At 39.9% G+C, this 27798-nt stretch overlaps 3 protein-coding genes across 3 annotated transcripts; all 3 read left to right on the top strand.

The window, feature by feature from the left end:
- Positions 1–772: 772 nt before the first annotated feature.
- Positions 773–1528, top strand: LOC129248241 (ctenidin-3-like). The gene has a single exon (XM_054887717.1). The coding sequence runs from the start codon at positions 823–825 to the stop codon at positions 1342–1344; it is 522 nt and encodes a 173-aa protein (XP_054743692.1). The 5' UTR covers positions 773–822; the 3' UTR covers positions 1345–1528.
- A 5956-nt stretch (positions 1529–7484) lies between these two features.
- LOC129248924 (uncharacterized) lies at positions 7485–12740 on the top strand. Its single transcript, XM_054888537.1, has 2 exons — positions 7485–7835; positions 12475–12740. The coding sequence occupies exons 1-2, from the start codon at positions 7508–7510 to the stop codon at positions 12738–12740; spliced, it is 594 nt and encodes a 197-aa protein (XP_054744512.1). The 5' UTR covers positions 7485–7507.
- Positions 12741–19509: 6769 nt separating this feature from the next.
- On the top strand, positions 19510–19947 carry LOC129248923 (uncharacterized). Its single transcript, XM_054888536.1, has one exon. It carries the CDS (start codon positions 19510–19512, stop codon positions 19945–19947), a length of 438 nt encoding a protein of 145 aa, XP_054744511.1.
- The last annotated feature ends 7851 nt before the right edge of the window (positions 19948–27798 follow it).

Below are 27798 nucleotides of genomic sequence, written 5' to 3'. Positions count from 1 at the left end.
AATTATTTTAGTTTAATATTTGGAATAAGTAGACACTGATCGAAGTGTCTATAAAGATATGAAAGAACAAAGGCTGTTTTATTGCTAAATAATTTAAATCACCCACGTCAACGACAAAATACACCGAAAGGCTAAAGAAGCAAATTCGGTGAGCAAAAAGCTAGCAATTTTAGTGGGGAACTACCAAAACAGCAGCTCTGCATACGTAACAGAATAGGAAGTACGCACGTATTTATATGATAAATGAGAATAATCATTTTGAGCTTTGCCTCATTTGACATGCAAACGTAATTTGTTGAAAATTTGATTGGTGGAAGCTCATTTATGTTAACTCAAGATAAACTTGTATGTAACCTACAGCTAAATAGCAGTTGAACCCATACGGGTTTGAAAGCCTCCTCCACTCTTCCACTTTTCCACTATTTATGTGTGAACATCTCCAAATATCAGTAAACTACTATCGGCCGCTTAAAATGTTTTAGTTAGAATTAGTTTGCTTCTATTGTTTTTTGTTTTGTTTTTTTTCTCTCTCTTTAGCAGCGCGTGCGAAAATATTTGGAACGCACCTTTAATTTATTAAAATACAAAACATACTCACACGCGAAGAAACTTGAATAAAATTATGTTTGTATGTATGTATGCGCGTGAATAGGCAAGTATTGTCCGTCTAGCAAAGTTTCAAAGTGACAACCAGTGAACGGCAGTCCGCTTGATGATTTTTGCTATAAAAGGGGAAATTTGGACAAAAGTACTTCAGTTTCGTTATCGCTACTTAATAGTTGGGTTCGAGATTTCTCCTCAAATTTAAACTTCACCACCAAAATGAAATTATTTGTAGTGCTGTCCGCAATTGTAGCCGTTGGTTGGGCTATGCCACAATTTGGTGGCGGAAATGCAAATGCCAATGCCGATGCTAACGCTAATGCAGAAGGATTTGGCGGACCTGGTGCAGGAGGATTTGGTGGACCTGGTGCAGGAGGATTTGGTGGACCCGGTGGCGGCGGCTTTGGCGGAGGTCCAGGATTCGGAGGCGGTTTCGGTGGAAATCCAGGATTTGGAGGCGGTTTCGGTGGAAACCAAGGAAATGGCGGCGGTTTCGGTGGAAATCCAGGATTCGGAGGCGGTTTCGGTGGAAATCCAGGATTTGGAGGCGGTTTCGGTGGAAACCAAGGATTCAATGGCGGCGGTCTCAACAAAGCCAATGCTAATGCTGAAGCCAATGCAAACGCCGGTGGATTCGGAGGCAGTTCGGCTAATGCTGACGCCACTGCGAACGCCGGTGGATTCGGAGGCAGTTCGGCTAATGCTGACGCCACTGCGAACGCCGGTGGATTTGGCAAATAGACATTCGTATTAAAACGTGCGTATGAAGTCTTATCAGTAAGCACATCAACGACAACCAACGGTGTTCGTATCCTGATTGATACATATTTTATATGTGACTGCCTTTGAATTAAATTAATTTATATTAAATGAATGAAGAATAAAAAATGGAAAAAATAAAACTGAATAGTATAATAACTGTAAATTCCTGCATATATTTGTAAACTTAAGGAAGTGTGTCTAAGTTCATTTAACCGGGTAGATTCTCACGCATCAAGGGAATTTACAACAGCAGAAGTGGGTTTTCCAACTAACCTACACACTGGCATTACCTGATTGCTTGCAATTATGGTAAACTTAGGCCCTTCGCACAAGGCTCGTATCCGCTCATCGGCACGACTTGTTTTTTTAATGTTCGCTCACAATGCGCCCAACTATTTCAAAGTACGAGTTGTCAATATGTCGAGCGATGAAGAGGAATTCATTTTATTATATTATCTTCTCCATCGGAGGAGAAACAAAAGAAAAAGGGGGCACTGGGTGTAGTCTACAATAGGAATAACTTATACAGCAGATAATTCATTGCCACAAGAGAGAGAGTTACCAGTGGATTAGTGCAAATTTCAGACACTTTACAGGGTGCCTAAAAATATTTTTAAGGAGCTTGTAGAACCGGTGATAATCTTCGCTACTATTAAATTATCTTTTAGCTCCTTGATAAGAAGTCTCGTACCATTGCACGTGTTGGGGGGCTCAAATTTTTTCTGAGAAGCATTATCGGCGTGCCAACTTGTAACGATAGTTCATGAGGTGATAGCCCAGCGGGGTTCAGGGAATTTAAAAATTCCTGGGGGTAGTGCACTGCGTCCTCGATGTTAGTGACGGTGTCTATGGATTTATAGCACTTAACTTCACCCGGTACTTTCTGCATAATTAAATTGTTTATTTCGTTGACTGTTTCATTCCTGGGAGAAACTATTGCTCTACCACACAGCCAACGAAAATCATTTTGATCTAAGTTTTCTATGTCAGGATATATAGCATCTATCAGATTATCTAAATTATGGACTATTTGGCCTAGAGACTCATCCAAAGTAACCGCATAATCGGTGCCCAAATTTAAAGATGGAAAAATTCCTTCTCCAAGTTTCAGCAGCTGTTGTGGAAAGTTGCTATGCATATTTCCATGTAGATGAGCTCTCATATTGGTGCGCAAATTCAAATGTTTTACAGATGTCCAAAGGTGAGATGATTTTAAACATGCTTTCATAATATCTGCTCGCGTACCTCTGTTGACGACTGAAAGCGTTTGTCAGAAATCTCCAGCAAATACAAAAGTGATACCACCCATGACATCAGCAGAGCTTTGGAGGTCTCTTAAAGTACGGTCCACGGCCTCCACATGAGCTCTATGACTCATGGTGCATTCATCCCATATTACCAACGACGCGTCTTGCAGCAACTTACCAAGAGGCCCATTTTTCCGAATAGAGCATGTAGACCGTTGATCTAAAGATACGGATAGCGGGAGTTTAAACGTAGAGTGAGCAGTTTTTCCTTCGTTCAAGAGAGTTGCAGCAATTCCTGACGAAGCAACTGCAATCGCTATCTTCCCTGATTGCCGTATCTTAGCAAGTATCAAATTTGCGAGATTTGCCTTCTGGTGCGTCCAAAAAAAATAATCTCCCCATGTTATTGATCACGCTGTCCACAATAGTCTCATAAGCATGTCTTTGATCCGGTACTAATTTGGGCACATTGTCATTAACAAACCCTGTTAGATGATTTCTGTTATATTGTTGTACCATTGTGTCAATAGTATTATTCTGGGTACGAACGGGAGAAGGTAATCCAAAATCACTTAAATTTTTGTCGTTTAATACTATAAGTTTGTTTTCAATTTCAATTAATCCTTCATTATAAACTTCAGTCAAGGGTAAAGTGTTATCCTGATTCTGTTGTCTGATCCGATGTCTAATATCTTCACAGAACTAATCTTTGAAAGTATCCCATAACTTCAATGGTTCCGATGGTTGACAAAATAAAAGTATGACAACTCCCTTAGTTTTTTTGGACACTGTGACAACGAAGCTTCGGTTAAAGTGTTTCCCCAATGGTCATCGTTTTCAAGTAAACCTCGGTCATGGCATGCTGCTTGATACGTCTCTTTGACAATACCGTTTACAGTTTTAAGGTATGCAAATGAGGTCGAACCGCGTACGTGGTGCAGTAGAATCCTAAGATAAAAACACTCTGATTGGGATGGATGTATCCCGTAGACTCTACCTAAAGCGGCATCTTTTTTTATCCCCGGATGTCCAACTACATCTTCACCACGCCTCCTTCTAGTTTTATATATAAGATATAAGATTTTTTTCAGTTTGTGTCCGAAAAATCGAAATATCTTACTGAACCCTATTTTTTTCCAAAATCAAATATAATCTATGTTACTCGTGGATAATGTAGCTTTCGAATGGTGAAAGAATTTTTAAAATTGGTCCAGTAGTTTTTGAGCCTATTCATTACAACCAAACAAACAAACAAAGTTTTCCTCTTTATATTCTTATTTTAATGTGATGCAGACTAAGCTTATCTTCGCATAATTTTTGAACAGCTACTGTTGGTTTTTCATCTTGGGGGGCCAATGGAATTGGAAATTGAAAAGCTAAAGGCTGAAAACGAATCCCTTAAACTAGAAGTACAAAAATTAAAAAAAGACAGGGAATTAGAACAAAAAGAAATACTACGCCTGGTTGACCAAAGTAAACACGCACGGTCATGAATCAGTTCTACTCTCTGTGGAACACTTGCAACACGCATCGAAAGCTGACCATCTGGTACCCAAGATGAATGTGAACAGCGCCTATTGAATACGAATACTCGACAGAAAGGATTGGCAGACCAGAGTTAAATCAGATGAAAGTGGTAATCATATCTATACTGACAGCTCAAAGATGGACAATGTCATTGAATCGGAAGTGTACTCGAAACAATTATGCATAAATTGGTCTTTTAGACGCCCAAAACGGTGGAACGTCTTACAAGCTGAGATGTACATTATAGAGGAAAAGCAAAAATGATAAGACCCATGGATTTTCCTCCAGCAAATTTTACCATTTTTGTTGATAGTCAAGCAGCGAACAAGGCACTGGCCTTAGCGCGCATCAATTCAAGATATGTTAAAGAATGCTGGAGGTCGCTCACGCTTATCGCCAACAACACAACACCACACTTTATTTGGTATCCGGCCACGCTGTAGCTGTAGCAACTTAGTTAGAGGAGTGAAATCAAATGAGGGTATCACAATGGGCTTGGGGCCACCGAGAATCTTGTATTTTACAAGCAACCTGGCAAACCTAAACTTAACAGAATTTTTATATAAAAATTATTAACAAAACTTTTGCAAAATACAAAATTTTGAGGAAAGCTCATAGAAAATTTTTCAATTGCAGACAAAAGCCGGTCAGATCTTTTAAATAGAATATTCCATCAATCTAAAAAGAAAAAAAAAGAAAAAAACATTCATTTTGAATGCCAAATACATGAAAATCAATAACAAACTACCAGCGAACTATGATATGTGACGACACTGCTGTACGATAGGCGTTGTTGTTGTTGTAGCAGGGGGTCATATATATATGGGGAATGCTGCTGAAGTGCCAGTCCTTGGCCGAATATAAATCCGAGTCGTTCCGGTTACATAGAACCGACTGTCGTACGATAGACATCTCACTGCATGCCTGCGATGACGATGACGAGCAGCTAACGACTCGTGTGCGGTTCGCCATTTGAATACATTTTGTCACATCAATGGGTCTGTTCATGAAGCAAATAATATGTAACAGTTGTTGGTGTTCATGCATGCAAAAGACTTGCAAAGTAGGGGAAAGTGAGAGAGCAAAATGACATTTCACCTGAGGGGAAATCGTAAGTTTTTACTGGATACATTTTTACTTGTAAGAATTTGCAAGTGAGAAAAACAGCTGATCGCAAAGTAAAAATAAACACGAATTATAATTTGGAAATTTGGTCAAAGTTCTAAATTTAAATAAAAATAGTGATTAAAATGAAGAATGCAAGTAAATGAATGCAACTGTGCGATGCTACGACTACTAATCTGCCGGTCAACTCCGAATATTTCGTGATGTTATCGAAAACATCAAAAATGCCTAAACGGAATCGTCGCACCCAAAATTGCACGTAATTAACTGCTACAGTAGCGGCACCCTAAACACTGTTCACAATTTTGCGACTTGGCGTGCATTTTCGCTTTTATCAAAGAAAAACAGTGAAATGTACCAAATTTTCTCTTTGTTGACTTCCATTGTTCCCACCGTGTAACTCACAACTGAATGGAACAAAAAAAAAAACAGCAAAAGATTTGTTTAGTGTGAAATGTCGCCTTTTCAACGAGCATACATTTCAAATAGTTTGCACGATACTTTACGACATTTCGATCACTGCGGCCATCTGCCGAGAAAATAATGGATTTATTTGTTAATAATTTTTTTTGTTGACGGTGTTATGCATTTTTATTCATATGAAAATACTCGAGAAACGGAGAAAATGCGCTGTCTTGTGCAAAGAATTGTAAAAAATTAACGCGACTTTTGAGCCACTTCAAGCTTACATTTTATTACACCAAAATTCAATTGACTATAAAATTGCATACCCAGATTTTTTTTAATTTTGTACGAAAGTTTGAAACTTTTTGTAATATAGTTTTTGTCGGAGTAATGAAAAGTAGTAAAAAGTGAATAGAAAATAAATAAATAGTCAAAACTTTGCAATATGTCGCGTATCTATTATTGTGTACGTAGCTGTATGTTTATAAATAGGCTAATTTTTTAGTATTTACGCATTAAACAAAAACAAATCAAACGTTTATATTTTAATTGATTCAAAGTATAAACAATTTTTATTATTGTTGTGCATATTTATTTCGAAATAGTTTTAGAAACTTATAGTTTATTTGATTTATTTAAATACTAAAAAAGTTATTTAAGAGGTTATATACCTTGTGTTGGACTAAAAAATCGAAAACTGTTTTATGGCATATTCTAAAAGTACATCATCCTAAAAATTTAAATTCAAAAAATGATAAAGATCGGAGCACTAGAATGAAAGTTACAGGCCGGGGAAGCGCGCGACCTTACCCATAAATGAAGTGCACGCAAAACTTTAGGCGCGATTATCTCGAAGTAGTGTTTTTTGAAAATTACCGTCGCGGTGATTATTATTTATCAAAAACTACTTGAGCGATTTGCATAAACTTTGTTTTTTAATGATTCGAAGTTACAACCTCGTGAATCTGCACGGTTCAGTTTTTATAAATATTTGCATAGTTCGCTGGAATTAATTTTTTTTTTAATTTTTCTAACCCTCAAAAAACGTTTATTTTGGTACAAAGCGGTTTTCATATCGTGAAATTTTTTTTTTTGGGTAAATAAACCATTCGGATTCACTAAAAAACATTTTTCCACAATAATCACTTAATTTTTTTTGATTTCAGTTAAGCTGCTCATGCGCTACCGTGATCACCGCAAGCCTCTTCTAAAAAACGGCGTTTCGGGAGAGGGGCGATATCAATCAACAATAAATAATAACATTTTTTGAAATAAAAACACCAAAATGTATTCATCGAGAGTTACCCTTCAGTGTGATTTATGCCTCATTTGAATAAATGTTCTGAAACATATTTAAAAAAAATTAAAAAATTATGACAATCATCCATTTTTTCGGGCTCACAAGGTACATATATAACCCCTTAAGTAAATAATAATAAAACTAAACAGAACTAAACCCCATACGGGTTTGCAAACGTCATTCTCTTTTTATGTGTGAACATCTCCAACTACCAGTAAACTACTATTGGCCTCTTTAAATGTGTGTTAGTTGGAACTAGTTTGCTTCCATTGGATAATTGTTTTTTTCTCTCTCTTTACACGCGCGTGCGAATTTATTTGGATCTCAACTTAAATTTAGCTCACACAAAATGCAAAAACAAAAACAAATCACACTCAACGAAACATCAACACAATTATGCATGTGTGGGTATAATTAGGCAAGTATTGTCCGTGCAGCAAAGTGTTGAAGTAATAACCAATGAAGAAGATTTTTGCTATAAAAGAGGAAATTTGGTGATGCTGGACTTCAGTTCGGAATTTCTCCTCAAATTAAAACAATGAAATTACTTGTAGTGCTTTTCGCAATTGTAGCCGTTGGTTGGGCTATGCCACAATTTGGTGGTGGACAAGGAGGATTTGGTGGTGGACAAGGAGGATTTGGTGGTGGACAAGGAGGATTTGGTGGTGGACAAGGAGGATTTGGGGGTGGACAAGGAGGATTTGGTGGTGGACAAGGAGGATTTGGTGGTGGACAAGGAGGCTTTGGCGGGAATCAAGGAGGTGGTTTCGGTGGAAATCAAGGAGGTGGTTTCGGTGGAAATCAAGGAGGTGGTTTCGGTGGAAATGGAGGCGGTTTCGGTGGAAATCAAGGATTCGGTGGTCCTGGTAAATAAAATGGGAATGCGAGTCCGTGGGTGTGAAGTCCAACGTTGTGTATCCTGATTTATACATATTTTATATGTGACTGCCTTAGAATTAAATTAATTTATAGTAAATGAATGAAGAATAAAAAATGGAAAAAAATAAAAGTGAATAGTAAAATAATTACCGATGCGCTTACAAGTCCGCACACAATGCGCCTAACTATCGTCAAAGTATGAGTTGTCAATATGTCGAACGGTGAAGGGGAATTAATTTTCTTCTTTTATTTACTCCAGCGGAGGAGAAATAAAACAAAAAAATAAAAGGCACTGGGTGCGTCCGTACATTAGGAATAACTCAAACAGCAGATTAGTCATTGCCACGAGAGAGTTACAAGAGGATTATTAGAAATCAAACATTTTACAGGGTGTCTAAAAATGTTTTTAGGGAGCGTGTAGAAATTGTGAAGTCGGCTATTCCGAAGACAAAAAAAAAAACAAAGGAATACTGACGAGCGCGAATGCTTTGTTCCGGAGGAAAGGATTATGATTGAACTAAATCGAACTTCTAATCTTGACTAAGGACACTGCCGAACATCTTCTGTGTGGCTGCCCTCTTTTTGTTAGCATTGGGTATGCGTAGGTTATATTTTTTATAAAGAATAACAATTTGAAAAAAAGAAAATATTAGTGAACTAAAACTTATTTCGATTTTGATTTTATATATTGTTAAAAAAAATTGAACTGTATCCATTTAATATAAGGTGAAGTCCAAAATAAACAAGACTAATGGCGCCATCTTTCTAATGAGTTAGTGCGTTGGAAGTTACATTCCTACCTGACCGCCAGTGATAGTTTGGTGGCATTCGGTTCAGTGAAGGCTGAGTTATTGCGTCTAAATTGGCAGTACGTTTGCGTCATCGGTACAAAACTGAGTTTCGAACAAAGAGCTAATATCAAATTTTATTTTAAAATCGGTAAAATTTTTACCGAAACATTTGAATTGATGAAAAAAGTTTAGGGCGATGAATGTTTATCTCATGCCAGAGTTCATGAGTGGAGAGAGATGGTTGTGAGGACGAGAATGCCAATGCACATATGGGCCGCCCAAAATCATTAATCACCGAAAACTCCATCGATATTGTTCGTAAATTTAACAAAAATGAACCGTAATCATCATTGAAATTCATGAAATCGGAGTTAAACTTCTTCAAAACATCGATTTATCGCATTTTAACTGATCATTTGGGCTTACGAAAGGTCGGTACACATTTCATTCCGCACAAGTTAACTGGGGACCAAAAATTGGTCAAACTTCAATATTCGAAAGACCCCATTAAAGAGGCGAGGAAAGACGTGAACTTCCTTTACAACATTGTAACTGGTAATGAAATGTTATGTTTCAAACATGAACCTGAATCTAAGCGTCAAAATGCGAATGGAAGGCCCTAGATGATCCACCACCCAAAAATCGCGTTTGGAGAAGTCAAAAATCAAGTCAATGCTCATTAGTTTTTACGATTCCAAGGGAATTGTTCACAAGGAGTTCATACCAACTGGCCAAACCGTCAATGCAATTTTCTATCTTGCCGTTTTGAATCGTTTGTTGCATCGCGTTCGCCGAATTCGCCCTGAAACCGCGAAGGAGGAAGCTGGCGCTTATTTGATGATAATGCACCTTCTCATCGATCCACCCTAGTGACTGATTTTTTGTCTAGAAATCACGTTTTAACCATCAATCACTCACCGTATTCGCCTGATATGGCTCCCTGTGACTTCTACCTATGCGGAAAATTTGGCATTTGGCTAAAGGGTTGCCCCGACATCCTGAAGTACATTCCAGTCAATGACCTGAAACACCCTATCGAAAAGCTTTTAGATCGCGTAAAACAGTGTATCGAGGTCAGAGGGGACTATTTTAAATAAATAAACTCGAAGTTATTAGAATAAAGCTGCTGTCGATTCTATTTTAGCTCAGTTTTGTTTATTTTGGACTTTACCCTGTGGTACAGTAGAAAGATGGCTTGCTGAATTTAAACGTGGTCGTAGAAGCCTTGAGACGATCAGCGTCAAGCACGTCCAAAACTAGTAACAACACCAGAAATCATAGAAATTTGACAAATCGTCGAGTGACTGAAAGATATTTAGTAGAAGCCCTAGGCAGCTCGTTGGGCAGTGTAAGTCATATTTTGACTGAAGTATGGGGTTTCAGAAAGCTGTGTGCTCAATGGGTGTCGCCTTCCTAACAATGGCACAAAAACACATTCGAGTGCGACTTTCTCTGCTAAATTTAGAGCATTTTCGAAAGGATAAAGTAGATTTTATGCGTCAGCACTATGGATGAGACTTGGGTCTACCACCATGATCCTAAATTAAAACAAGAAGCTAAAGAGTCGTGTGAACCTTTTTTGTCGGCTCCGAAACAAGTTCGTGTCCAGAAATCAGCCAAGAAGTTGGTAGCATCGGTTTTTTTGGAATGCAAAAGGAATTTTGTTTGTGGATTACTTACAAACTGGTTAAACAATAAATTTTGAATACTCTTTGTAACCTCTTAAACCAGCTGAAGAAAAATTTCATGGCATAAGACCCAGTTTGCAAACGAAAAACATTTTTTCTCATTAGGGCAATGCATCGCGTCACAAGAGCATTTTGACAATGGCTAAGATCCAAATAATCGATAGAAAACTAAATTTAAGAAAAGTACCTGAAAGCTCAAGTTGTTAACTATAACAGAAATATGTTAAACTCACGTCCAAAGTCGAAAAAGTCCGGCCAGACTTTCCCGGGTGCCCAGGGTTAAATAGTATAAGGAGGTTAAAGGTTGTACAAATCCAGCGGTGAGTTAGACACCAATGGTCATAACGTTGTCCTCCGTGCCCTCAATAAAGCTGAATATCTACCCTGAATTTGAGCTCAAATAAATCTCAAGTAAATTCGAAATAAATCTAGATCTCAAAATTTAATTGTCACCTGGCGCGAGCGCCAATAGGGAAATTTCCAGTGAAAATAGCCACGAGGCGCGTTACGTTTCGTAATTTTGCAGCCTGATAGCGTGCAATCTCTACCCCAGACCCGATTGCTGAAGGTGAGTCTTTGTTAGTGGCTTTACAATAAATTCGGATGAATCAAAAAAATATTCCAATTTTCGTAATGTGATTTTCAACCGGATTTCGAATAATGATTCTAAAATCAATTTGCGTAGCTGGCGCGCTTAATCGTGGGCCAATTTCACTCCTGCTTTTTATTCTTATAATTGGCAGAAGCCGACACAAATTTTGATGCAAAAATCAGACCATGGGTGTAGTTTTTAAACTTAGCACTTGAGATATTTCCCTTTAAAAGTGTAAGGTTATGTAACATCATAAAGCCAATTTTTTTGTTTGGTTTTTGTACAGTGTCTCAAAATACTACTTGGATATGTAAAAAGATTAGATTTTCTAAACGCATAAATATTCCCATTCGAATTCAGCGCCTACAAAACCTTCGGAGCAGGTCTACATAAATTAGTCTGAGGAAAACAAATTCTGTTTTTGAGGAAAACAAATGCTGTTTTTTGTTCGTTCCAATCAGTTGTGAGTTATCATTGGAAGTCAAGAAAGGTAATTCGGAGTTGCCTTCGATAAAGGCGAAAATTCAACGGTACAGTAACAGATAACTACGTGCAATTTCGGTTTCGTCGATTCCGTTCAGGTATTTTTGTTGTTAAAGAAAATGTCGTTAATGTCGTAAACCGTATTCACCAGATTTGGCTCAAAGCGGCTTCCTATGTTTATATATACCTATATAATTGGCACGTACACCCGTTTTAGGAGGAGGAGCTATTTGTGGTGTGCGTCTGGATGTTGTTCCACACAAATGGATGGAACTAGAGTTTCGAGCCAACTCCGAACGGCAGATATTTTTTATGAGGCGCGTTTTCATGGCAGAAATACATTCGAAGGTTTGCCATTGCCTGCCGAGGGGCGACCACTTCCATATGTTTGCAGACGTAAAAAAATGCATGCGTGGAATGCGTTTTTCATAAAACGGAGAGGTCTTAACAGCTGTGGAAGCGTATTTTGCGGATCTTTCAGATTTTCACTTCAGGGAGGGAATTTATATAATATATTGGAATCTCGTTATTCTGATATTTAGCGAGCCTGAATACTGAATAATAAAGTGTATTTCAACCCATAAAATTGGGGTTTTCTCATCGAACCGGAAAACTTATTGAACAACCTAGTACATGTACCCATATGCAAGAATTGCACATTTAAAGCAATGAAATTAAAACGAAACCTGTATTTGGACGTCATACCATCGGATTCATAAAAAGTATTAGTTAGAATTTTTTCTGTTTGTTTGTTCGTCTCCTCCGTGATAATTTTTTTCTTGGTGCACGCGTCTGCTAATATCCGAAATTCGTCTTTAATTTATCCGTCACACGAAATGCAAAAAACGCGCACTCAACTAAACTATAAAGAACGCAGGGTTTGTAGGTGTATGAGTAAGCGAGTAGTCTCCGTCTAGCAACCTGTCTAGAGATCACTTGTGACCAGCATTTTGTTTGATGGCTTTTGCTATAAAAGGGGAAATTTGGACAAAAGTACTTCAGTTTCGTGATCGATACTTAATAGTTGGGTTCGGAATTTCTCCTCAAATTAAAACAATGAAATTACTTCTAGTGCTGTCCGCAATTATAGCCGTTAGTTGGGCTATGCCACAATTTGGTGGTGGACAAGGAGGATTTGGTGGATCCAATGGCGGAGGCTTTGGCGGGAATCAAGGAGGTGGTTTCGGTGGAAATCAAGGAGGTGGTTTTGGTGGAAATCAAGGAGGTGGTTTCGGTGGAAATCAAGGAGGTGGTTTCGGTGGAAATCAAGGAGGTGGTTTCGGTGGAAATGGAGGCGGTTTCGGTGGAAATCAAGGATTCGGTGGTCCTGGTAAATAAAATGGGAATGCGAGTCCGTGGGTGTGAAGTCCAACGGTGTGTATCCTGATTCATACATATTTTATATGTGACTGCCTTAGAATTAAATTAATTTATAGTAAATGAATGAAGAATAAAAAATGGAAAAAATAAAAGTGAATAGTAAAATAATTACCGATGCGCTTACAAGTCCACACACAATGCGCCTAACTATCGTCAAAGTACGAGTTGTCAATATGTCGAATGGTGAAGGGGAGTTCATTTTATTATTTTATTTACTCCAGCGGAGGAGAAATAAAACAAAAAAAAAGAGGCACTGGGTGCTTCAGTACATTAGGAATAACTCAAACAGCAGATTAGTCATTGCCACGAGAGAGTTACAAGAGGGTTATTAGAAATCAAACATTTTACAGGGTGTCTAAAAATGTTTTTAGGGAGCGTGTAGAAATTGTGAAGTCGGCTATTCCGAAGACAAAAAAAAAAAACAAAGGAATACTGACGAGCGCGAATGCTTTGTTCCGGAGGAAAGGATTATGATTGAACTAAATCGAACTTCTAGTCTTGACTAAGGACACTGCCGAACATCTTCTGTGTGGCTGCCCTCTTTTTGTTAGCATTGGGTATGCGTAGGTTATATTTTTTATAAAGAATAACAATTTGAAATAAAAGAAAATATTAGTGAACTAAAACTTATTTCGATTTTGATTTTATATATTGTTAAAAAAAATTGAGCTGTATCCATTTAATACAAGGTGAAGTCCAAAATAAACAAGACTAATGGCGCCATCTTTCTAATGAGTTAGTACGTTGGCAGTTACATCCCTAGCTGACTTCCAGTGAAAGCTAGGGTGCATTCGGTTCAGTGAGTTTCGAACAAAGAGCTATTATCAACTTTTATTTTAAAATCGGTAAATCGTTTACCGAAACATTTGAATTGATGAAAAAAGTTTAGGGCGATGAATGTCTATCTCGTGCCAGAGTTCATGAGTGGAGAGAGATGGTTGTGAGGACGAGAATGCCAATGAACATACGGGCCGCCCAAAATCAGTAATCACCGAAAACTCCATCGATATTGTTCGTAAATTTAACAAAAATGAACCGTAATCCTCATTGAAATTCATGAAATCGGAGTTGAACTTCTTCAAAACATCGATTTATCGCATTTTAACTGATCATTTGGGCTTACGAAAGGTCTGTGCACGTTTCATTCCGCAAAGACTCATTAAAGAGACGAGCAAAGACGAGAACTTCCTTTACAACATTGTAACTGGTAATGAAATGTTATGTTTCAAACATGAACCTGAATCTAAGCGTCAAAATGCGAATGGAAGGCCCTAGACGAGCCACCACCCAAAAATCGCGTTTGGAGAAGTCAAAAATCAAGTCATTGCTCATTAGTTTTTACGATTCCAAGGGAATTGTTCACAAGGCCAAACCGTCAATGCAATTTTCTATCTTGGCGTTTTGAATCGTTTGTTGCATCGCGTTCGCCGAATTCGCCCTGAATACCGCGAAGGAGGAAGCTGGCGCTTATTTGATGATAACACACCATCTCATTGATGCACTCTTGTGACTGATTTTTTGTCTAGAAATCATGTTTTAACCATCAATCACTCATCGTATTCGCCTGATATGGCTCCCTGTGACTTCTACCTATGCGGAAAATTGCATTTGGCCATGAAAAGAAAACGTTTTGCGTCCGTAGAGGTCATCCAAAAGGGTTGTACCGACATCCTGAACTACATTCCGGTCAGTTGTCTGAAACACCCTTTCGAAAAGTTTTTAAATCGCGTAAAACCGTGTATCGAAGCCAGAGGGGACTTTTTTGAATAAATAAACTCGAAGTTATCAGAACAAAGATCCTGCCGATTATATTTATTTTGGACTTCACCCTGTGGTACAGTAGAAAGATGGCTTGCTGAATTTAAAAGTGGTCGTAGAAGCCTTGAGAGGATCCACGTCAAGCACTTCCAAAACCAGTAACAACACCAGAAATTACAGAAATTTGGGCGCTGTTAATCATATTTTGACTCAAGTATGGGATTTCAGAAACAATGGCACAAAAACACATTCGAATGAGGCTTTCTCCTCTAAATTTAGAGAATTTTCGAAAGGGTAAAGTAGAATTGCGTCAGCACTATGGATGAGACTAGGGTCTACCATCATGATTCCTTATTAAAACAAGAGCCAAAGAGTCGTGTGAAGATTTTTGTTCGGCTCCGAAACAAGTTCGTGTCCAGAAATCGGCCAAGATGGTGGTAGCATCGGTTTTTTGGAATGCAAAAGGAATTTTGTTTGTGGATTACTTACAAACTGATTAAGCAATACATTTTTATACTCTTTGTAACCTCTTAAACCAGTTGAACAAAAATTTCATGGTATAAGACCCAGTTTGCAAACGAAAAACATTTTTTCTCATTAGGACAATGCATCGCGTCACAAGAGCATTTTGACAATGGCTAAGATCCAAATAATCGATAGAAAATTAATTTTAAGAAAAGTACCTGAAAGCTCAAGTTGTTAGCTATAACAGAAATGTGTTAAACTCACGTCCAACTTACGGCCGACCTCACTAGCTCTCTCCAGGCGCCTCTGCTCCGCGCGCGCCTTCTCCAATTCTGTGCACCAAGCGAGCATAGGGTTTCCTCCACCTGGTCTTTCTTCCTCTACGTCGGCTCCCTTGGACTTCGCCCTCGAACACCTTCTTTGCTGGAGCTTCTTCATCCATACGCACGACATGCCCTAGCCAACGCAGTCGTTGGATGGCGATGCGTTGAACTACGTCAATGTCGGCGTAGAGCTCATACAGCTCGTGGTTCATTCTTGAATGGTAGTCTTCGCCAACGCGCACAGGACCGAAGATCTTACGAAGAACTTTTCTCTCGAACACCCCAAGGGCGGCTGCATCGCTTTGTGACACTACATCTGCGCCATAAAGCAACACGAGTATGATGAGCGTCTTGTAAAGTGTCAGTTTGGTCATGCGAGAGAGGGCTCGACTACTCAATTGCTTACTTTGCCCATAGTAACACCTATTATCAAGCATAAATAAATTCTGGCACAACTTCGAAAGTATAGTTGTCCGCAATGACGTGCGTTCCTACACGCCGTGTGTTCCGCGTTGTAGACAGCATATACTTTGTTTTACCCTCGTTCATCGCCAGACCCACTCGTGATGATTCCTTCTCGATAGCAGAAAACGCAGCGGTGACATCTCGCTTACAGCGGCCGATAATGTCAATGGACACATTTGTACAAAATAGTGCCATTACGATGCACACCTGCTTTTCGGAGCACCCCTTCCATCACGAAGTTGAAGAGGTTGCATGACAGCGGATCGCCTTGTCTGAAACCTCGAACGGTACTGAATGGCTCGGAGAGGTTATTTCCTACCTTGACGGAGCTGGTTGTGTTGCTCAACGTTATTCTGCAAAGCCGTATGAGCTTCGCTGGTATACCGAACTCAAACATGGTGGCGTACAGGCAATCCCTAATCGGGCTATCGAACGCAGCTTTATAGTCGACAAAAAGATGATGGCTGTCGACTTGCTTTTCATGGGTCTTTTTCAGGATTTGGCGTAATGTGAAAATCTGGTCGATGGTGGACTTACCACTTCTGAAGCCGCACTGATAAGGCCCGATCAGTGTGTTGGCAAACGGCTTAAGTCTTCCACATAGGACGCTAGACAGCACCTTGTAAGCGATGGTTAGAAGACTAATGCCCCGGTAATTGGTGCGGATCGTCGGGTCACCCTTCTTCAGTACAGGACAAAGGACACTGAGATTTCAATCGTCGGGCATGCTTTCTGCTAGTCATATTTTACAGATGAGCTGATGCACGCTCCCTATCAGCACATCGCCGCCAGTCTTGAACAATTCAGCGGGCAAGCCGTCAGCGCCAGCCGCTTTGTTATTCTTGAGCCGCTGAATGGCAACTCTGACTTCGTCATGACTAGGTGGTGGAACGTCCAAATGATCGTCGATTGGCGGTATCGGGTCATCTTCTACTGGGTTGGAATTGTGTGCGTCATCGGCAGCAAGTAAATTGCAGAAGTGTTCCCTCCATATGCCCAGTGTAGACTGCGTATCCATAACCAGATTTCCGTTTTTATCTCTGCAGGCTGATACTCCGGCCTTGAAACCTTGTGTCAGACGCTTGACTTGTTGATAGAATATTCGAGCATCATTCCTGTCCCTGTACTCCTCTAGCAGCTCACGCTCACGCTTCTCCTGTTCTCGCTTCTTTCGTCTGAAGAGGCGCCTCTCTTCCGATCTCTTTTGCCTGTAGTTATCTCGCACGGCCCGCGTTGCAGCTGACTGCAGAGTTCTTTTGTAAGCTGCGTTCTTCGCTGCAGTAGCTTCGCGACACTCTTCGTCGAACCATTGGTTTCGATTAGGTGGGCGTTGAAACCCAAAGGTTTTTTCAGCGGCAGCTCGCATAGAGCGGGATATATGTGCCCAAAGTCCGCCTGCGTCTGCAGGTAGAGAATCGTGGAGGAGCAACTCCGAGAGGTGAGCGGGGTAAGTTTCGGCAGTCCGTTGTGATAGCAGCTTAGCGACGTCTAGCTTTCGTTGCGTAGTGATGCGCACGTTTTTCGCATTGCATAACCGCATGCGTATCTTGGCTGCGACAAGATAGTGGTCAGAGTCGATGTTCACTCCACGGAACGTTCGCACATCCTGCACACATGAAGCATGCCTTCCGTCGATCTCAACATGATCAATTTGGTTGCGCGTTCTTTGATCAGGGGACAGCCAGGTGGCCTTATGGATGTTGAGGTATTGGAATCTGGTGCTACTAACTACCATGTTTCGCGCCGCAGCGAAGTCGATCAGCCTTAGACCATTGTTCGATGAGGTCTCGTGGAGGCTGAACTGACCGACAGTGGGATCGAAGACAGATTCTCGCCCAACCTTTGCGTTGAAGTCCCCGAGTACGATCTTCACGTCGTGGGCTGGGCAGCGGTCATATACTTGCTCGAGTCTCGCATAGAAACTGTCTTTGATGGTATCGTCCTTTTCCTCCGTTGGGGCGTGCGCGCAAATCAGGCTTATGTTGAAGAACCGTGCCTGGATACGGATTGTGGCTAGCCTATCGCTCACAGGTGTGAACCTAGAGACGTGGGACCGAAGCCTCCCGCTTACAACAAATCCGCATCCTAATTCGCGCCGCTCCGCATGGCAGCTGTAGTAGATATCGCAGCCTGCTTGCTTAGAGCAGCCTTGTCCTGTCCATCTTATCTCCTGGATGGCGGTGATATCAGCCTTAATTTTTTCGAGGGCTTCCGCCAACTGGATAGAGGCACCTTCCCTATTTAGGGTTCGGACATTCCAGGTGCATATCCGTAAATCGGAGTCCGGTTTTCGTTTGCGATGGTCGTCAACGTTGAGGGGTTCATTATCCGAGGCTATTGCGGTCTTCACTGGTTGTTTTTGTTTTCCGTGGCGGGTCCCAAACCCAGCGCACAACCCAAATTTAATGTCCTGGGGGGACATTCGTCTCACACATTCGTTCACTGCCCGGCGGGTGCTCAGCAGCTATCCAGGATGGCCAAGGAAAAGACAGGGTCAAATCCAGGGGGCTGTGTGTTAACTTGAATAAAGCAAGTGACAAGGATAGGTCCCTGGAATTTGCCTTGTTAAACCCAGTCAAGGCCGTTGCCTTGCATTGCTAAATCCCATGCATCCCGGTCTACATAAATTAGTCTGGGGAAAACAAATTCTTGTGCTGTTTTTTGTTCGTTCCAAACAGGTGTGAGTTATCATTGGAAGTCAAAAAAGGTAATTCGGAGTTGCCTTCGATAAAGGCGAAAATTCAACACGGGTCTCTGAAATTGTGAATGGGGGTTTTGGTGCCGGTACAGTAACAGATAACTACGTGCAATCGGTTTTGTCGACTCCGTTCAGGTATTTTTGGTGTTAAAGAAAATGTCGAAAATGTCGTAAACCGTATTCACCAGATTTGGCTCATAGCAGCTTCCTATGTTTATATATACCTATATAAGTGGCACGTACACCCGTTTTAGGAGGAGGAGCTATTTGTGGTGTGCGTCTGGATGTTGTTCGACACAAATGGATGGAACTACAGTTTCGAGCCGACTCCGAACGGCAGATATTTTTTATGAGGCGCGTAAAAAAATGCATGCGTGGAATGCGTTTTTCATAAAACGGAGAGGTCTTAACAGCTGTGGAAGCGTATTTTGCGGATCTTTCAGATTTTCACTTCAGGGAGGGAATTTATATAATATATTGGAATCTCGTTATTCTGATATTTAGCGAGCCTGAATACTGAATAATAAAGTGTATTTCAACCCATAAAATTGGGGTTTTCTCATCGAACCGCAAAACTTATTGAACAACCTAGTAAATGTACCCATATACAAGAATTGCACATTTAAAGCAATGAAATTAAAACGAAACCTGTATTTGGACGTCATACCATCGGATTCATAAAAAGTATTAGTTAGAATTTTTTTTGTTTGTTTGTTCGTCTCCTCCGTGATAAATTTTTTCTTGGTGCACGCGTGTGCTAATATCCGAAATTCGTCTTTAATTTACCCGTCACACGAAATGCAAAAAACGCGCACTCAACTAAACTATTAAGAACGCAGGGTTTGTAGGTGTATGAGTAAGCGAGTAGTCTCCGTCTAGCAACCTGTCTAGAGATCACTTGTGACCAGCATTTTGTTTGATGGCTTTTGCTATAAAAGGGGAAATTTGGACAAAAGTACTTCAGTTTCGTGATCGATACTTAATAGTTGGGTTCGGAATTTCTCCTCAAATTAAAACAATGAAATTACTTCTAGTGCTGTCCGCAATTATAGCCGTTAGTTGGGCTATGCCACAATATAGTGGCGGAAATGCAAATGCCAATGCTGAAGCTAACGCTGGTGCAGGAGGATTTGGAGGACCTGGTGCAGGAGGATTTGGTGGACCTGGTGCAGGAGGATTTGGAGGACCTGGTGCAGGAGGATATGGTGGACCTGGTGCAGGAGGATTTGGAGGACCTGGTGCTGGAGGATTTGGTGGACAAAACTTCGGCGGCGGCGGCGGCGGCGGCTTTGGCGGAAATCAAGGTGGTTTCGGTAGAAATCAAGGAGGTGGTGCTTCTAGTAACGCCAATGCCAATGCCGTTGCAAAGACAAACGCCGGTGGATTCGGCGGTTCGGCAAATGCCGAGGCTGAAGCGAGTGCGACCGCGGGTGCATTTGGTGGTTTTGGCAAATAGACATTCGTATTAAGATGAGTGCATAAATCCGATCAGTAAGCACACCAATGATTGCCAACTGTGCTGGTATCCTGATTCTACGACACGACGCGTGCGAATATTTGTTTTATGTGAAGAATGAAAAACGGAAAATAATAAAAGTGAATATTATAATAACTGTAAATTCTTGAATATATTTGAACACTCAAGGTGCTATATTGGAACGAAAGTGTGTCTAAGTGGCTCAACCAGGTGGCTTCTGATTGATCAATATGTCGCAAGAGTTGACAGGGTCTTTCCGAAGCTCTAGCAGCTCTTTGCTTTGATTCTTGGTTCTTAAGGTGGTATTCTAGTGTAGTTGAAAAAATTGAACTTTTTTTTGCATATTTTCAAAGTCTAGATATTTAAGAATATGTCGTTAAGAGGATTTTTTAAAATTCCTATTATTTCATGAGTTATAGCCTTTTTGGTGATATGATATGATTCCGATCCATCTTTTGTGAAAACTTTTTTTCTCAAAACTACCTTTTTCGAGCTGGATAGACTCGAGTTCTAACGGACTTCAAATTTGGGAAGCATATTCCTTATGCATTTCTTCATCGGATGACCCTAGCTCGAAACTTTAACTTTTCATTTAGTATTTAAAAAAAATCGGAATTGTTGAAAATATATGAAAAAATATTTTTCCAAACAGCCGCCATATTGTGAAAAATCTTTTTTTAGCTTGTCCAAGTCTCATTCGATAGCGGCATCTATAATAATTAAGAGTCCGTTTGGTTTTAATTTTTCAGATCACCAGGAGGGTTGGAATCATGCACGCCAGGACATCCTGTTTTTTCTTGAACCCCCTACTTTGACTGCGCAAAATTTAGTGAATATAAATTTTGTTTTTTTGGGTTAGTTTTTAGTGTGAAAATTAAAAAAAAATTATAATAAAAATTTTGTTTGTTTGTACAGCGTTTCGAAAACCGCGCGATGCCTCTAGAATACCCCCATAAGATATTATATTGAAATTGAAATTTGATTAGGTCGAGCCAAGAAGCGCCAAGAGATTTGGTGGCTCCTAAAACACTCAGGTTATTTGGAGCTCTGGAACCCTTTTTCCATAGTCAAGGAGGGAAGGAGAAAAGTGTGAAAGAAAGAGATGGGAAAGAATAGGGACAGAGATAGAGATAGTTAGTTCCGTGAGAATTTTCCAGATTCTTTGGCGAATCTGTAAATATCCTCCAGTTTTATAGAACGAATTTGACTCATCGGAACCCAAAGCTCATAGTCGTGCTCTAGCAAAGGTAGGACACTCACAGAGAAAGTGCTTAGTGCTATCCGCCTCCTCTAAGCAAGACAGGCACATCGGGTCCTCAATGTTTTGTGGAATAAATTGAAAAATTCCCCTTTAACAACAGTCAGGAGGATGCCCAGATCAGAGATATTTTATCTGCACACACAAGAAATTTGGTATCCTCCTTATAAGAGCTCACTAGTTTGGATCTGCACCATCGTCAGAGCTTCGATAGCAGCTACACAACCGGAAAAATGTGAATACCTCCCTCGCTTCCACGTTACCTAAGCATTTAACATGCCGGCAGGATCGCAGATACTTCTATGCGAAAAATACTAGCAGTATTCGGCAATTTTTAGAACAAAGATAAATTGGCTCATTTAGAGAAAACACCTTCTCCGACTCCCTATTCTATCTTGGAGCCATCAGTGAAGACAGAGTTACCAGCTTCGGTGCAGGTTTTTTCCTCATTACAATCCTGCCAACTTTCAAAGATTGCCCTGGCACGGCCCTCAAACTCCAGTTTGCGTATAGAGATCTGTCCGAAATTCAGAGGATTACGGTGTTAACTGCCCAAAAATGCTATCTTGTCCCTTGAAAGATGGCCTCCAGAGGCCAACCTTCTTTAATTTGATTGCACTTTGAGCAGCGATGGAAATAACGTAAAAGTTGAAAGGAAGTAAGTGCAAAACGACATCAGGACAGCACTGGGACAACTTCTAGATGCTCCGATGATGCCAATGCATGCATGCACCCGCCACAGTTTAGTGGTATTATAGCCCTTCCAAAGAGCTTCCCACCATACCAGGCGTCCGTTCATATGTTCAGCTTGACGGAACTACTACGTTGTACATCTAAAGCACGACGTTTGGCTTGAGTCTCCATTCCGCTGCCATTCTCATTCTTAATTATAGTAATAGAAGAATATTCATTCAGCTTGCACCTCTAAGTGGATATTCTGCAACTGGTTCACTTCTTGCCACTTTCGAACTAGTACGATTTCTTCCCAGAAGTAATGACTAATGCACTTTTGCTGAATAATTTGGCGTTGCTCTACAGGGAACACCTACCGTATATGTGAATGTGTGTGCGTTAAACGTAAGCATTGGCAAAAGCTTTCAAACTTTCTAGTAATACACGTTTTGCATAAATTAAACAACTGTTCGAAATTTGTTACTTTTATGGCGCCTGCAGCCTGTTGATATGTTTAGCAGGCAAAATTTAAACAAATGAAAATTTAAACCGTTAAGCGAAGAAAGTTTAAATGGCAAATAATTATATTAATTGAGTGTTTACTAATAAATTATCAGACATACGTAATTTGCTGAGTCTTCATTTTGGATTAGGAGGGGCGTTATTGTGGTTGGCAGCCATACTGTCCGCCTATTGAACAAACTACCCCTTAAGCTCATGGCTATTAAAGGCACATTGACACTTTAAGATGGCATTTCTTAAGGTAAAAGTCGATGGCACACCAATTCTTATTGTTAACAACCCCAAAATCTTGGGAGTTACTCGCCTTCTCAGCGCATACACTAAAGTCCGCTATTGCCACTAAAGTCCAAAATTGCAACAAGGTCGTCAAATCGCTTGCCGGCAGCAGTGGGGGCAAAGACAAAGAAATGTTGCTATCGACATTTAAGGCAATAGCCCTGCACCTGTCTGGTCGCATGGAATCAGTGATTCGCAGTAGACGCAGCTGCAGACTTGTCAAAAACTACCATTTGGACTGCCACAGGATGTCTCTTGATGTTCCCAAATCAATATCTACACGACGAGGCCCATATGTAAAGGAGCATAATAAACTGCTCAGCAAGCAGTTCCATGCAGACACCTGCTTGATCCTGAGCCGCCTCCCAGGCACGTTAGGAGGCTCCTTCTGAACTACGCGAACGCGATCCAGGACAAATCAGACCGAAAATTACTAGATCAGACAGTGTATAGACAGACAATTAACGACATTCATCGGGAGACTCTTACCACCTTCTTAAGCTCCCGACCCTCGTATGCCGTCATCGAAGTCCAATCACCACCCATTACAGACAAAGAGCTCCAATTTCGACGAAAGTCCGTTATTGAAATCGAATTAAAGTCGTAGGGGTGTACTCATAGTAAAAAAACAAAAAAACAAAAATACCAGATAATACTGAAGAAACCAAAACGACTTTTTCTCGTTACATAACCTCAAACATAGCAAGAAATTGGTTTTACACCTTTTTTACGCGAAATTCTCTCAACATAAGTTTTAACTACAAAGATAGATTTTCAAAACTTTTTTTTTTCCATACAGTCCTTTCCACGAGGTATATTCCAAAAATAAGGTGAATTTTCACTTTTCTCAAAAAATATTTATTTATTCATCAATTTCTATTTTATCTCCTTCAAAGTAGTCCCCCTCAGATATAATACACTTGAGCCAGCAATCCAATTCAATTCTCCAAGTAGTTCTGATATGCACTTTTTGGTATGACCTTGAGCTCTCTCAGCGATTCGGTTTTTATATCCTCAATCATCGAAAAACCGCCGTCCTTTCATGGGTCTCTTCAATCGTGGGAACAGAGGAAAGTTTCAGGGTGCCAAATCTGGTGAATACGGTGGCTGAGACATGATAATGGCGTTGTTTTTGGCCAAATAATCTCCCACAAGCAAAGATGGGGGGGGCAGGTGCATTATTATCATGCAAAAGCCATGCGTTTTTTCGACAATTCCGGGCGTTTTTTTCGTATTGCTTCACGCAAACGGCACATAACTTCAAGTTAAAACTCCTTATTTACAGTGCGACCTTGTGGTAAGAACATCAGATGCACTACGCCATTGCAATCGAAGAAAACAGTGAGCAAAATCTCGACATTTGATCGAGCTTGGCTTGCTTTTTTTTGTTTTGGCTCTCATGGACTCTTCCATTGGGACGATTGGGCTTTGGTTTCGATGTCATAACCATGTACCCATGATTCGTCATCAGTTATGACCCTTTCAAGTAAATCTGGATCATCGTTGACGTCATTCAACAATTGATGCTCATGCGACGTTGTTTTTGGTCGAAATTCAGTAATTTTGGAACGAACTCCGCTGCCACTCTTTGACTGGAACCTTGTTGCTTTTCGGCTATCATTGGTCCTAAAAGCTGTCTTTGAAATCAAGATTACACAAATAATATAGCTAGCAGCCCAGATATTCCGATATTGAAAAAGTTCAGTGAAAATTGGAAAAACATCGGTTCTAGTATCCCTGAACCATCTCTCAATTTCATAAAAGAACGTGTCATCTAGACAGACATTCAAGCTTTGTTAATATTTTATAAGGCAGAATTAGACAAAGGTTTTATAAGAGATGACTACCACGAATTGGTCGAACTGTGTGTAATATTTTTGGGAGGAGACACAGAGAAAAAATTGAAACTAAGGCCCCCTTGGGCTATACATCAGGCATGTTGAATGACGAGAGCGATCTATTCTTTAAAAATACGTTGACTTCAGTCACAATTCAGAATAATTGCGAAGGACAAAAGGGCTCTACGGGTGGATTGCCATTTGTGTGGGTTCCACTTGGACTAATCGATCCTTCGTTTTCCATTACCTTTTTAGGTTTTTGTTCAGCTAGTTTGGTTCACGTATGGCAACCTGATTCTATACCAACTTTGAGTCATCACACGAGTGTTGGAATCTAACCTAACTGGGAATGCCAGAGCTTCCCTATCTATGGATGCGCCCGATGGAAGATCAAGCAACTCCGCATGGGTGATGTTGCTGATTACCAAACTAAACTAATGATGAAGTTGATAACCAAACTAAAAAGAAAATGATTCAACAGGGACAAAACTTTAGATTTTAGCAAACGCTATGACCCGTCAATGGAAGAACCGACTCAAAAGTTGTTTGGTGAATTAAATTAACTTTTTGTGATATATTATATTAGTTTTAAATTTTTTGTTGCTTTTTTTTTATTTAACTTATTTTTTGTTTTTTTCAGACGAGAAGTGCAAACAATTTCTATCACGACTCTAGATCGACGACAGTTGTCTAAAGGAAAATGCATCTTCTTAGGATAATAGTCCTGCTTTTCTGGAAGCTAAATGAAGAATAAGTCATTTGAATGTTGTGAATGATACTGCAGAAAAGGCTGTTAAATTAATCGGATTTTAACGGACTTATCACGGCTGAAGAAGAACAAAACCAGTTCTTGCTGCGTTTTACCCAGGAACAGAGAAAATTGTGTCCGGTCTGTAAAAAACTACTTATAAAGAAGATACCCTAACTGGTTGTTGATATTTTATGTTTTTAATTAAATGCTAATGTTCATCTCATTTAATTTTTACTTTTATTCACTTAATTTATTGGATTTATAGTGATTTCATAGAAAGACAAACAACGTTTTTTACTAAATTTTGAAGCTCGATCGGCACTGGTTGCAATTAAGCAGGAAAGGTGAAATTCTATATTTAAGTGCCTTACAGCATTAGTAAAAATTGTAGAGGGTATGCATTTCAAAATTTGAAAAAAAAAAAAAATTTGCCTGTAAGGGACAGCCTACTATGCACATTTTGTTATAGCTACAGCTGCACACGATAATAGCCTAAAGCGATAACACGCTGATATTATAAGATTCTATATATACCTATGAAAGGAGCATATACATATGAAATGAGAATTTCAGCTATTAGTCCATAGATGTCGCCAGGAGTATTAATAAACCTTCCGAAATGTCTTGTTTTTTCGTAGGTCATCTGTCCACAATATTCAGTTCATTGTTTGTTACGTTTCATACAACAATGCATTTTTGTCGCTCTTAAAAATGTCGAATTTCGTGCCTTCAAACTACGATTTGCGGACATCGTTGAGAACCGAAAAACCACTTGTGAAATGCTGCTCTCCCGGTTCAAAAGGAAGTCTTTTTTGCATCGAATCGTTACGGGTGATGAAAAATGGGTGTATTTCTCCAATCCCAAGCGTAAACGATCGTATGGTCCGCCCGGCCACAAGCCAAAAACAACGGCTAAACTAAATCGCTTCGGCCGCAAGGCAATTCAATGTGTTTTTGGGGATCAGCGTCGTATGATTTGGTACGAGCTATTAAAACCAGGCGAAACAGTTGACGGTGCACGCTACCAACGAGAATTGGCCGCTTTGAACAGCGATATACACGATGAAATTTTTCTTGATGACAATGTACCGCCACATCGAACAAGAGCGACCCGGGAATTAGTGGGGATGTACAATTGGGAACGGCTGGTGCATGCGGCTTACTCACCAGACTTGGCGCCTTCCGATTATCATTTGTTTGCATCGATGGTTCATGCACTTTCCGAGCAGCGCTTCAGTTCTCACGAAGAAGCCAAAAAATGGCTCGATGATTGGTTTGCGGCCAAAGACGGCCAATTTTTTTGGCCCGGCATCCACACATTGCCTGAGAGATGGGAAAAATGTGTCGCTAGCGATGCCTATTATTTTGAAGATTAAATTTGTAATCATTTTTTGAAACGTTTGAAATTGAAAAATTTCGCATTTCATAGGTATACTAGCTGTTACCCGCGGCTTCGCTCACGTTGAAGCCCTTAAATAAATATCAAAGATCATTACATTTCTACAGGACTGAATCAATGTGATTTAGTATTTTAAAATTACTACATACAATCAGTTTCAAAAACTTAAAATATGCTTTATTTAATTACAAAAACAAATGTTAAAATATATTTCACTGTAACAAAAATAAATAATTTTAAATTCTTATAATTCAAAAAGATATAATGGAGAGTATTAAGCTAGGATATTTTTGTAGACTTTTGCAAATATGTGTAAATTCCGGGCATTAGACACTCGCAAACATGCTACATATTATATAGTTGACCGTGAGAGAAGCATGGCTTTTCTAAATGCACTCCCGCTATCTGCAATGTCTGCCCTTGCGCTTTGTTTATGGTAACAGCAAAGCTAAGCTTGACGGGAAACTGGACCCTTTTGAATTGGAATGGAAAGTCAGTGGGAATAATTGGAATGCGACACTTTTTCCCTTACCCATACCTGTTCAAATAGTAGCACCAAGTATATTTTGCCCCAATTTTGTTATCCGAAGCCTTGTTCCATTACATATCAGAGGAGCATTTAGATTTCGCATAAGCATCACTGGTACATTCAATTTTAATTGAATTTTATGTGACGGTACACCCGACAGTTCAAGTGAGTTTAAAAATTCCATAGGATATGAAGTACTTAGTTCCGTATCCATAATTGTATCCATTGACAAATATTCCTCCATTTCTCTTTGCACCTCTTTAAAAATGTCAGTGTTGATCCTAGAAACTACTTCATTTTTTGGCGTTAATATTGCTCTTGCGCACAACCACTGATCACAACTCAAATTTTGTTGCAATTCCGGAAAAACATGAGCGATGAGATCCACATCATTTTCTACTAAATTGCAAAATTCTCTTGATAGTGATATATAACCTTCTTTGTCAACGTCTAAACAACCATCACCAATTTTCAACAACATTTCTGCATAAAGTCCCGAGTCCACATCATTATGAAGATGAACTCTCATATTCGTTTTCAGGCTGAGTTTTTCAACTTTCGACCACAAGCATGATGATTTAATAC

This window comes from Anastrepha obliqua, chromosome 5 (genome assembly GCF_027943255.1).
Source record: "Anastrepha obliqua isolate idAnaObli1 chromosome 5, idAnaObli1_1.0, whole genome shotgun sequence".
NCBI classification, from domain to species: domain Eukaryota; kingdom Metazoa; phylum Arthropoda; class Insecta; order Diptera; family Tephritidae; genus Anastrepha; species Anastrepha obliqua.
This window is presented reverse-complemented; position numbering and strand designations above follow the sequence as displayed.

Coding starts and splice junctions, on each gene's coding strand:
- LOC129248924 (XM_054888537.1), top strand. CDS start 7,508: ATGAAATTACTTGTAGTGCTTTTCGCAATTGTAGCCGTTGGTTGGGCT. Junction 7,836..12,474: donor TCAAGGATTCGGTGGTCCTG/GTAAATAAAATG, acceptor AATTACTTCTAG/TGCTGTCCGCAATTATAGCC.
- LOC129248923 (XM_054888536.1), top strand. CDS start 19,510: ATGAAATTACTTCTAGTGCTGTCCGCAATTATAGCCGTTAGTTGGGCT.
- LOC129248241 (XM_054887717.1), top strand. CDS start 823: ATGAAATTATTTGTAGTGCTGTCCGCAATTGTAGCCGTTGGTTGGGCT.